The sequence below is a fragment of the Mustelus asterias genome, chromosome 16, assembly GCF_964213995.1.
Source record: "Mustelus asterias chromosome 16, sMusAst1.hap1.1, whole genome shotgun sequence".
NCBI classification, from domain to species: domain Eukaryota; kingdom Metazoa; phylum Chordata; class Chondrichthyes; order Carcharhiniformes; family Triakidae; genus Mustelus; species Mustelus asterias.
Genome location: NC_135816.1, coordinates 67,021,758 through 67,034,435, shown reverse-complemented (window position 1 = coordinate 67,034,435; position 12,678 = coordinate 67,021,758). Strand labels below are relative to the sequence as shown.

Sequence of the window (12,678 nt, the reverse complement as noted above, 5' to 3'; positions counted from 1 at the left end):
AACTGATCAAATAACACCGTGCATCACATTCTGCACTCTTATACTAACAGAAATCAAGAAAGCTTTTAACAAAACTTAAATCCCTGACTTTGAAACGACTTCTGACACTTCATTAATCTTGTCACCACAGTCCAATATGGAAATATGGTCAAATGGAATAAAATCTAACCAAGACAGGAGGATGCTTAAGAAATATATTATGTGCTGTCAGATGGTAAAGCGTCACCTACTTTCAATGGGCCCCCGACAGAAACATTTCCTGTTCCAGAACGACTGCTCAAGCCAAAAGCTGTTCACAACAATTCAATTATGGTCAGTGGAATCAAAGGATTTAAGCACCTACTGCTACAAAAAGAGGGTCTGTACCCTGGCAAACTGAATATAAAAACACCAATGCATGCTGCCTATGCAACCAAATCACAAGAAGGGACCAATCAATGCATGAGGGGAAAGTAAGTCTGCCATGCTCCAAACACCAACAATGCTCAACAATAAATTCAGCAGAGGAAATAATTTTAAAAAGGAATTACAAATCTCTACGCAACCTCTTTATTGAAGCTTGCACAGTGGACAAAATCACACCTGCTGCTAGATGCAAAGTCTCAGCAGCTGCAGAAATGGAGTTTAAAAGAGTTTGCTGCTCAAAACTGCCTTGAAAGGGTGAAAATTGCCAATGAGACTCAATTTCACAAATCTTCAGTTGAGATGGTGGCACGACTTGTACAAAATTCCAAAGCAATTCTCAGGAAGCTTCCTTTCAAAAACTAAAGTGACACTAAAATCTACCAGGAACACAAATTGAATACAAAATCTGAAAAATTCTCCTTGGAAAGGTATCTCTTTGCATGCCATGCCCCAGTGTATTATAAGTCAATACCTTTAAAAACTGGACACAAACAGGCTATTAAAATGGCTGCTGATAGTTAAGTGACCTTTGGCCTTTGAGCTGCAGACTGTACCAACTCTCAAGCGAATATCTAATTTAATACTGACATTGACAGCCATCTGGGGAATTCACTCAACTCTTTGTTTAAGAATGGACCAATGCAAAAGGGCTTCAGAACCTCCAGTTTCCATGGCTCATCCTGGAAAAAGGGGGAAATCAAAACTCAATTCATGGGAGACAAGAGTGAATGAACCCCATCAATCTTCCTTTATATTGTGATGGTTTCCCACATCACTTGGCTAGGTGAATCTCAAAGATGTTAAACCACAACACAGGAATCAACTTAAAGGCCACCCTTTATTTGGAAAGGACTGTGAACTTGCAAAAGTCATATAATGAGGGAGCCATGTTTTTAGTCTGCTATTAAAAATCAGCAAAGGCTGTTTTGCAGGCAGTTCTACCAGAAAGTCAGTCAATGCTCAGAAAGTTAGACCACAAACTAGCTGCAAGTCACCAAACAGCCAAGGTAATTAACCTTGAAAGGGGGAGATCCCAACAGAGAGAAATACTCCCCCCAACCCTTCCCAACTTCAAGTTCACCTGAGAACAAACTTCCTAGAAATTCGACTACAAGAAACCTCACAATCTGCTGTGAACTCTTCGCTGAATACACCCTTCACTTCACCTTTAGCTTCTCAAAACAATTCAAAAGACTAAGGCCTGCCATGTGGCAGATCAGAATTTGTAAACCAGAGACAGATAAACTGCAGTCTGTAAAAGAGCATTACCTCATCTGTCTCTAATCTGTATGTGTGAGACTGTGTACGTGAGACAAGCGTGTGAGGCGTTGTGTTTAAATTCAGGGTAAGCTTGTGTGAATAAAGAACCTTCTTTAGTTTAAAAATCACAAAGGCTTGCTGTTGCAGTTATTTAACTCTCATACACACTCAAAAGGGTTAAGAAAACACACACTGCCTTCATACAAAACATACTAGTCATGGACAATAATCAGACACATACATTCTGTCTGTGACAAGAGGAAAAGCCCGTTTATTTACTTACAGGTGAGACAGTGATGTTAGACCATTAAATGCTCCATTAGGGATGGTGGAGATGTCGTTACCGTGTAAAGTCCTGTTTTTAAAAAGAATTAAGTGTTAAAAGTATCAATGGTATAAACAAGTGCGTGTAAATTACAGTTCAGAACAGTGTTACTGGGAACACCAGTGCATTTCTGAAGGACAATTTTCTCTGAAAACAGTCAACTTGTTGCAGTTAGCAGAGCATCTGTTACATTCTTTGAAAAGGTGAGGCATGAAATTTTTGTATTATCTTTTACCTTGTTCATAGTGCAGGAAACTTACAAAAATAGAGAGAATAACTTTGGGTTTAGTCCTGTTGACCCATGCGTTTTACATACAATCAGACATAGCTCAGGCTGTGTCATGCACAGGATAATGCACTGATGCCACATATTGAATAATACATAGGCTTGTAAGTGAATAGTTTTGGTCCCCTTATCTGAGGAAAGATATATTCAGTAAGAAGTCTCACAACACCAGGTTAAAGTCCAACAGGTTTATTTGGTAGCAAATACCATATTTGCTACCAAATAAACCTGTTGGACTTTAACCTGGTGTTGTGAGACTTCTTACTGTGTTTACTCCAGTCCAACGCCGGCATCTTCACATCATGATTACCGAAAGATATATTGCCATTGGAGGCAGTCCAGAGGAGGTTTACTAGATTGGTCCCGGGGATGGAGGGATTATCTTACGGGGAGACATTAAGTAGGTTGGGCCTGTACTCATTGGACTTTAGACGAATGAGAGATGACCTTATTGAGACATATACGATTCTCAGGGGGTTTTACAGGGCAGACGCTGAAAGGTTGTTTTCTCTTGTGGGTCTAGGACCAGAAGAGCAAGGGACCATAGAAGAAGAAGGAGTAGGCCATTCAGCCTGTCAAGACTGTTCTGCCATGTACCTCAGCTCCATTTACCCCCTCAAGCTTCATAGCTTTTAATGTCCTTAACAAAAAATCTATCAATCTTGGTTTTGAAATTTTCAATTGACAATAACCTCAACAGCTTTTTGGGGAGGGAGTTGCAGATTTCCCTTTGTGTGAAGAAGTGCTTGTAAACAATACCATGATTGGCCTAGCTCCAATTTGAAGGAAAAGTCCCCTGTTCTGGGCTTCCTCACCAATTGAAATAATTCCTGTCCACCTACCTTGTCAAATCCTTTAATCATCTTAAACATCTCAATTAGTTCATCCCTCAATTTACTATATGCAAAAGAACATAAACCTGATCAATGCAATTTTTCCTCATAACTTAACTCTTTTAGTTCCTGGGTTATCATGGTGAATCTGCAATGCACTCCACCAAGGCTAATATAATCTACCTGAGAGATGTGGTGCCCTGAACTGAATGCAGTGCTCCAGATGGTACCTACAGAGCTTTCTAAAATTGAAACATTACTTCTACCCCTTTGTATTCCAATCCCCTTGAACTAATAGCCAACAACATTTCATTTACCTTTTAAATTATTTTTTAAAGTTTAATGTATATTTATTAGTGTCACTAGTAGGCTCACATTAACACTGCAATGAAGCCACTGTAAAAATCCCCTCGTCGCCACGCTCCGGTGCCTGTTTGGGTACACTGAGGGAGAATTTAGCATCGCCAATGCACCTAACCAGCACATCTTTTGGACCATGGGAGGAAAGCGGAGCACCTGGAGGAAACCCACGCAGACACGGGTATAATGTGCAGACTCCGCACAGACAGAGACCCAAGCTGGGAATCGAACTTGGGTCCATGGGCTATGAGGCAGCAGTGCTAACCACTGTGCCAATGTGCCGTCCTGGCATGATGTAGCTGTCAAGTCTAACTTTCATTGAGCTGCCCAGTATTTCTTCCATTCAGATCAACTGGGCTAAGAACATAAGAACACGGAGCAGCAGCAGAGCAGACAGTACTGCAAACATATTTTTATTCCACTGATTTTTGACAATGTGGGGGGGTGGCGGGGAAATGAAATTGGCAACTTCACAATTAAAAATGAGATTAGTGGAGAGGGGCAACTAGCATCTTGCTTTTAATAACAATCAATTTTCTACCTACTTTTTTTAACTGACAGATTTCTAGTGATCGGGTCGAATGTTAGTAACTCCACTGACAATGCCAATTAAATCACAGCTGAAGTGGGCAAGGTATCATTTCCTGACATGTCGTGTTTGAAAATGCTTAACAATATGTATCCCTGATCATTAGGGACATGTCTGAAAGTGGCAGCAAATTACGTTATTGACTGAAGTACTGCACCTCCAGCAGGAGGATTAACAATCCTGTCTGTGTTTTGCTCTTTCCGTCTCAGAGCAATATACAAGCTGCACAAACTGCTTGCATCCAGTCACTGTGTGCTGACACTAGCTGGTGAGGGTTTTGTGAGTGAATGACAGTTTACAGAGACTCTGGGAGCTTACTCTGTGTCATGCCAGCTCCCAGTGACCCTGTTCTGCTCATCTGGAATAGATTCATTTGGGAAGCAAAACTGATGGAAGACTTAAACGAGGAAAGTTAACGTTTACTCTACTCATTCCAGCACCACCCCAAAACCAACCTTCCACTATCCATACCAATATTCTCCTGAAAACTATGTCATGTTGAGGTATATGGTCGGGAGCAGCACAGCAGCACTGAGGCCTCACAATGCCAGGGACCCAGCTTCGATGTCAGGCTTGGGTGACTGTGTGGAATTTGTACGTTCTCCCTGTGTCTGCTCCGGTTTTCTCCAACAGTCCAAAGATATGCAGGTTAGGTGGATTGGCCATTAAAAAATTGCCTCTTAGTATGCAAAGATGTGTATTTTAGGTGGATTAGCCATGGTAAATGTGAAGGGTTACGGGGATAGGACAGGCCTGGGTAAGATCTCTTTCAGACAGTTGGTGCAGACTCGATGGGCTGAATGGCCTCCTTCTGCAGAGATTCTATAATTCTATATCATCCAAGTGGCCATTTTCCATGGAACCCATACAGTAATCATTCACAAGATATTCAACTATGCAGACTTTACTGCTGAGCATGATCCTGCCTCTACCTAACGTTCATCCACTGGATAGCAATCTCTTTCTTAACACAGAGTCATAGGACCTACTGGGGTACTATTCTGTTACAGAGATCAGATACTCCTCTGTAGGAAGTGAATGCGCTCCTTTGCATTTCTTTTTCAAAGCAAAATCATGCATTCTACATAAATGATGCTAGACCAAGGGCTCACTTCTGTCTTTGAGACACACTGTGAACGTTTGATGGATACGACACATGAGCAAGTGTCCAACAACTCATAGATGCCTTAGTCAGAGGCAATTGTATCCCAGGGGATTCTGCTCTGTCTCACTTTCCCTAAGTTTATATTTTGTTTATTCTGATTGGAAAATTTGCTTTTATTGCTTGAAACTGCGTGTTTTTATTTCCAACAACCTTGAGGGTGATGATGCAGTTTGGCACTGGGCTTTTTCCAGCAGGAGCTCAGCAGTCTTGTGGTTATGGTGCAGGACTAGAAACAGAGAACGTTGTGAATTCAATTATATCAAAATCTAAAGCTGGTTTCTCCAATGTCCTCTGAGGAAAAGAACCTACCTTCGTACCTCATCTGCAGTATATGCTTGACTTAGTAGTGCCTGCTTGATGATTAGGCATATGAAATATTTGCCAGCAACATCCAAGGGAAAAATTAAAAGAAAGAAAAGGATGGCAATTGAGGTTCTATGAGAAAATGGCATGGAGAAAGTGAGAGTAGGATTGGGAAGGATGGGCTGAGAGAAAGAGTGGGACTGGTCTGAGATGGGAGATGAATAGGTGTCGAGAGTTAGGGTTATTCAGCAGCGGCATTCAAGATTCGTAAGCCAGGGCAAAATTCGTATTAGCAATTCCTCATCATTTCCAATGACACAATGTTTGTTCCAAATAATGCTGTGTTAAATACTTACAACAATCGCAGAGACTTCAGACCATCGAAAGCATGAACTGGAATGCACCTCAACCGGTTGTAGCTCAGAATTCTGACAAAATACACATGAAAAAGGAGTTCAATGATGATTATGTACCGGGGATTGTAGGTTTCTTCAAATTTTAACAAGAACCAGACACAATTTTATCCTGAGGTATTATTTTCATCCTTCACTAATTATTAATTGGATTCTCATTTGGCATCTGAAATCCCGCCATTTTCCCCTTGTGGACTGGCCCAAGTAACGATCTCCAGTCAACAAACTGGGTAATGGGATTCCTGCAATGTTGATCCTGACTGGGCCTATTGGCCTGTGAAAAATGCAGCTTGTGACGACTTTCCCCTTATTTCAATGGAGACTCAAGCTGACTTTTCAGTCAGCCAAAGGGATGTACAACTGTGAAGGGTCTACAGACATGGCACATGAGCAAGTGTCAGACAACTCACACATAACTTAGTCAGAGGCAATCGTTTCATGAGTGGATTCTACCCTGTCTCGGACCAGACTCCGAGTCTGTGTCCAGAAACAGAAAACTAGAATGCCAACGCAGTCTACCTGATGGGTTCTTGAAAAACAAGTTGAATGACTAATGATTTACCTCACACATCACAGCAGTCAAACTAATTCAGTATATTCTTCGGCAATTATACCCTGAGGTATTATTTTTCATAATAGAATAGAATCCCTACAGAGCAGAAAGAGGCCATCTGGCCAATCGAGTCTGCAGCGATCACAATCCCTCCCAGGTCCTATCCCCCACAACCCCACTTATTTACCCTGACACTAAGGGGCAACTTAGCATAGCCAATCAACCTAACCTGCACATATGTATCAGGATATATCTTATCCTTGCCTTATTTCTAAGGCAAGGATAGATAAATTTTTGAACAGTAAAGGAATTAAGGGTTATGATGAGTGGGCGGATAAGTGGAGCTGAGTCCACGAAAAGATCAGCCATGATCTTATTGAATGGCAGAGCAGGCTCGAGGGGCCAGATGGCCTACTCCTAGTTCTTATGTTCTTATATGTGGCAACAGCAGTGATAAACATAGTATTAATATCAAAGTAACACTGCTTACACATGACTGCTAACAGTAAATACACAACTACCGATAGCCATAGGCTGGTACATTAATAATAATAGCAACATGCATATCAGTAATATAAACCCACACAAGTAGCATTAGTTGGATCACATTCACTCATTAGAAACACAAGAAAGAATATACACACACACTAGTGTGAAGGAGTAACCCAGAGAGTATTAAGAAGCAGGACCCTGTACTCACAGTGTTGACAGCTGGGACATGTTGCTGAAGCTGGAATTGCCGAGCATACTGATGCTGTTGTTGCTCAGATCTCTGCAAAGTGAAAACATGACAAATACAATCAGCTGTGTCAATTGCCCAAGTGAAACAAGCCTGCAGCGCCAATGAATTCCTCAGCACTCTATGTTCTCTTGGAGACAAATCTGCAACTTTCTCATAAAACCAGGGGTGAGAAGCTGCCTTTAACACATGTTTTGTTCTAAACATGGGCCTAAACCTTGCTAGAAAAATAACAGTGAGCGCACAAATTATGCAATATTGATGTGCCAACTGGTCAGTAAGTTCAGACAGAGAAGGATACAAACTGCAATAACTTGTTGATCAATTCACACTGCTTGCCTTTTTATATTGCACAAATAACAGCTCAACTTCAACACTAATTATACGTGAATATATATCCCGGCTGCCACATTTTACCGCTACATTGTAGTCATGTGTCAACAAATTGGACAACAGGATTCCTGCAATGTTGGTTGGCACGGTGGCACGGTGGTTAGCACTGCTGCCTCATAGTACTAGGGACCCGGGTTAGATTTCCAGCTTGGGTCACTGTCTGTGTGGAGTTTGCACATTCTCCTCGTGTCTGCGTGGGGTTCCTCTGGGTGCTCCGGTTCCTCCCACAGTCCAAAGATGTGCAGGTTAGGTTGATTGGCCGTGCTAAATTGCCACTTAGTGCCAGAGGGACTAGTTCGGGTAAATGCATGGGGTTATGGGGATAAGGCCAGGATGGGATTGTGGTTGGTGCAGACTCAATGGACTGAATGGCTTCCTTCTGCACTGTATAAGTCTATGATTCTATAAACAGTGTGTCAGTCTAACAGCCACTTAGCAGAAAAAACGCACGTGACGAAGCTCCAGTATATTGAATCCAAAGTGTGATGATTTCTAACTTTTGGGAATAAAAAAAAACACAACATGGTGGCAGTGAGGTGTGTGTAAGAAAAGACCCAAACAGTTTAAACAACTTCACTGTTAAATTAAGCTGAAAAAAAATCAAGCCAAATTATTGCCAGAAAAAGAAAGATTGAGTAAACAGTGCAAAAATGAAATGGTCACTGCAGCAATGAACACACACCTCCAGCCCGTGATAAATTGGGAGTTGAAGATGACGCAGAGACATTTGAGGAATTTAAACGAAAATGCAGAGTGATATTCAGTAGCTTTCGAAAAGAGACGAGCGAAGAGGAAAGCGTCAGCTTCATCGTTTGGTGGGCAGGAGAGAAAAGGGTTACATTTGTTTAATAGCTGAGTGAACAGGATAGAACAATCCCAGACAAAACTTTTGAAGAATTCCTATCTACCAAAATGAATTTCAAGGCCTAAGACAGCGGGAATCTGGTGAGCATGTTGACAATTTCATGAGAAGATAGAAAAATGCAGTCTGAAAATATAAAATGTAAGGGCATAGATGAAAGGCTGCTACATCAGGTGATGATCTCGACACACCCTGGAATACTAAAAGAATTGATTGTTGTGGTAACTTGAGACCACAAATTAGGTAGTTGAATGCGTTGTTTAAAGAATGATCTTCTTTATATAAATAAATAATGGGGTTTAACAATAACAGCAACTCAGCAAAGCAGTGATAACCATGAAACAGGAGCATGAGTAATGCACACTCTTGCAGACTGAAAAGCCCTCCTAAAATCCGCACATACTCAGAACCCTGAACAGACGCCAATAAAACACTTACATCGGAGAAAAAGCTCATAAAAACATTGTACCCATATTGACACTGTAACAATTGTAAAGGATAAGTTCATAATATCACAGGCCTTGGATTCTAAGAGAACATGAAGCCACAGGTAGACAGATAAAGATGCTGACTACCCAAACAGCTAACTTTCAGTTAAGGCAAAAGAAAGGAAGCAAGTTTGATAAAATAGAGAAAAAGATATGCAGGAATTGTAGGCAAACATATGAGTTCACAGACAGAAGGATAAGACCTGCATTTGGATCAAACTGCAGAATTTGTGGAGAGCCAAATCACCGGGAAAAGATGCGCAGAACAAAAAAAAAAGATGGCAAACGAGTTATCAGAGTCAGAATAACAGGGAGATCGAGAAGGAAAAGAAACCAAAACACCCATACTCCGCACAATGACAATGAATTTGAGAACGCAATAGACAGAGGAACCAAACAACTGGCTGATGGATGGGACCGTATTCAGCAAAAAGGAATTCACACAACCATCCAGCTCAGGAAGGCGGGGTGGGGGGGGGGGGGGGGGGGTGGGGGGGCGGTGGGTTGAGAAATAAGCCCACCACCATTAATCTGAAGCTGAAGCTTGATACTGGAACCTATCCTTGTTCAGACTTCAGACTATACTGGAAGATATTTTCTGAAAATTTGAATGAAAATGGTTACCCAAGAAAACTGCTCCAAAACTGACCAACATTGTGCTAACGGTATATAGTGGAACTGAAGCTCACCAGCTGGAACAACCCACAGCAGAGGGGCACACAAAGGCAAATATGTTATCTGCATGTTCTATATCACTGAAACAGGTGGCACTGCTATACTGGGGTTGAGCATAGAATCCCTACAGCGCAGAAAGAGGCCATTTGGCCCATCGAGTCTACACTGACAACAATCCCACCCAGGCCCTATCCCCATAACCCCACATATCTTACCCTGCTAATCTCCCTGACACTAAGGGGCAATTTTGCATGGCCAATCTACCTAATCTGCGCATCTTTGGACTGTGGGAGGAAACCACAGCACCAGGAGGAAACCCACGCAGACACGGGGAGAACATGCAAACTCCACACAGACAGTGACCCAAGCCGGGAATCGAACCCGGATCCCTGGCACTGTGAGGCAGCAGTGCTAACCACTGTGCCACTGTATCACCCCAGTTGTGAAATGCCTCAGCTTATCTCAGGAAACAATGAGATAGATTGTGTAGGGATAACCTAGTGAATGTAACACCACCAAAATTGAATCAAATCAGAAACGAGACCAGCAAAGGTGTTCTCTCAGCAAGTGATAGCCTGATAAGGGTACAGCAAACAATATGCCGGTAATATGACAGCGGTGGTCTACTGGAGATGACATCTCAATAGAGGATGGTGTTCTACTAGTTGAATCCAGAATAATCATACCCAAAATAATGCTGAAAAAATGTCTCCAAAAAATACATGAAGTTCACATTGGAATGGAAGCGCTTAGGCTCAAAATCAGATCAGTTCTGTATTGGATAGACATCGACAAAGACATTAAAAGAATGGTGCCTACATGCAATTTACACCAGAAGTACAGAAACAGACTGCAGAAAGAGGAGATAAAGCACCTTCTCGACCAGGGTTTACTGTAGGAGCCTATCTATTCACACATAATCAATGACGGTATCTCAGTCGCAGATTTCTACTCAAAGTTCCCTTTCATCAGAAAGTTGAAAGATTTGAGAGCTACAACAATCTCAGCAGTAAGAGTTTTGTTCACTGAGCACTCCTGAAAGAATGATATCTGACAATTTGCCTTCAAAGAATTGAAGTAATTCACCGAATAGTATGAATTCAATATCACCACCACGTCACCTAATAGAATACAGTTTTATAGCAAGATACATCCAGATGGTCAAGAAAACCCTAACAAGACGTCAAAAGACATTTCGGAAGACCCAAATCTTGCCTTATTGTCACTCCGACCTACACCTCTCAAGACCGACATAAAATTCCCAGCAGAGTTGCTGAATGGAAGATAGTATAAAACACGCTCTGTCAAACAAGATACTCCATCCAAGTGACCAGGAGGAAGTAAGTAAACAACACACTAATGCACAGGTGTAAGGAGGTCAACACTTCAACAAGCATGCTAAATCGCTATCTGAGTCGTTGAAAAGACAAATTGGGCATGTATAGGACCCAATCATGAAAAGCTGGAACCCAGCAAAAGTTGTTGGTAAACCGGAGTGAAGTTCATAGAGAATCACAGGATTGTTATGGTGCAGGAGAAGGCCATTTGGCCCATCATGTCTGCACCAGCTCTCCAAACAGGCATTACGATTTAATGCCATTCCCTGTCTTTTCCCCATGCCCCTGCACATGGTTTCTAATCAAATAATCATCTAATTCTTGAATGCCTCGATTGAACCTGCTTCCGCCACACTTCCAGGTGGTGCATTCCAGCCCCAGCCTCGTTGTGTGAAAAAGATTATTTTTCACCTCACATTCGTTTCTTTTGAAAATCACTATAAATCTGCACTCTCTCACTCTTCATGAGCCGGAGCAGCTTCTCCCTATCTACTCTGTCCAGCCCCTTCATGATTTTGAATATCTCTATCAAATCTCCTCTTGGCCTTCTTCTCTCCAAGGAGAACAGTCCCAACTTCTCCAATCTCTCTTTGCAACTGAAGTTTCTCATCCCTGAGCCATTTTTGCAAACCTCTTCTGCACTCTCTCCAATGTGTTCACGAAAATTTAATGGGTGATACTAGTCAGTCATTTCCCTCCACTACACAGCTAAATATTGGAACAATACTCAACATCAAGCCAAGAGAAATTATCTCGTCTCACTATACATTTTCTAGCAGCGTGGAAGAGTTCCTGTGTACTGTGTTCCCAAATCATAAAGCAGTCTCCGTTTGAGAGTCTTTATTATTCCGTTCCTTGTATTCCACAGATCAAAATCTTCTCCTGATCTATGAGCTGGAGAATGCCTTTGATCTTAACATGAATAATTTACAACAACGATTGAAAATTTTAAAACAGCCTTAATCCCCATAATCCTGGATTAAAGTTTTAATTAAAGGAACTAACAGGGTTATAATCAAGGCGCTATGTAGATGACTGATTTTATAATCCACAGTGGATTCATTGCTCTCTAATTCTCTGCCTGCAGCTGATGCCGTTATTTTGTTATGATGTGATACCTTTAAGGATGCTACAATGTGTGGGATGAGAGTGCTGCGGAATGGGACACTTTTCCATTTCCTGCAAGGTGCGGGCACGGATTTTCCCAGGGGGGAAACTGATCCTATGCTGTTTTCCCACCTCTGTTGGCGGCCTGTCGTGAAGTGTGATTTTCACCAGGGTAGAAACCTTTGTGTGCCTAAGCTGACTGTGGAGAATGTGTGGTCCCAGTCTGAAGGTCCGAGATCCCTCGAGAAAACCCCTGCAGCAAACTCACTAACTATGTAATGCATTTCTGCAGTTAGTTTGCACAAAAGCTTGTAACTTTTTGCTGATTTAAATGTCTATTTATTTAGGATGTTTTTGTAGTAAAACACAAACATTTTTTTAAAATCTCGTAGCTGAAGGGTCTTAATGGCTTGGTCACCCAATTAGGGCCTGAGTAGGCAGAAATAGAAGAGTGATACCAGGAAAGTGGGCCACACTCTGGCCCGAATCAGCAGCTGTTGCTGTGGCAGAGATGTGCATGGTCTTATCAAAAAAGAGAGGATCTTCATCTTCAAAGTGGCCAAGGCAAATGCAGGGCTCCACCTG

At 41.9% G+C, this 12,678-nt stretch overlaps 1 protein-coding gene across 2 annotated transcripts in view; it reads right to left on the bottom strand.

Annotated features, from left to right (window-relative positions):
* LOC144505230 (slit homolog 3 protein-like) overlaps positions 1-12,678 on the bottom strand; it is a 678,283-nt gene that overhangs the window by 190,009 nt on the left and 475,596 nt on the right. For both annotated transcript variants that reach the window (XM_078231240.1, XM_078231241.1), the window contains 3 exons: positions 7,193-7,264; positions 5,883-5,954; positions 1,949-2,020 (listed from right to left, as the gene is read on the bottom strand). In XM_078231240.1, coding sequence (XP_078087366.1) covers positions 1,949-2,020; positions 5,883-5,954; positions 7,193-7,264 — 216 coding nt within the window. The remainder of the gene's footprint in view (positions 1-1,948; positions 2,021-5,882; positions 5,955-7,192; positions 7,265-12,678) is intronic.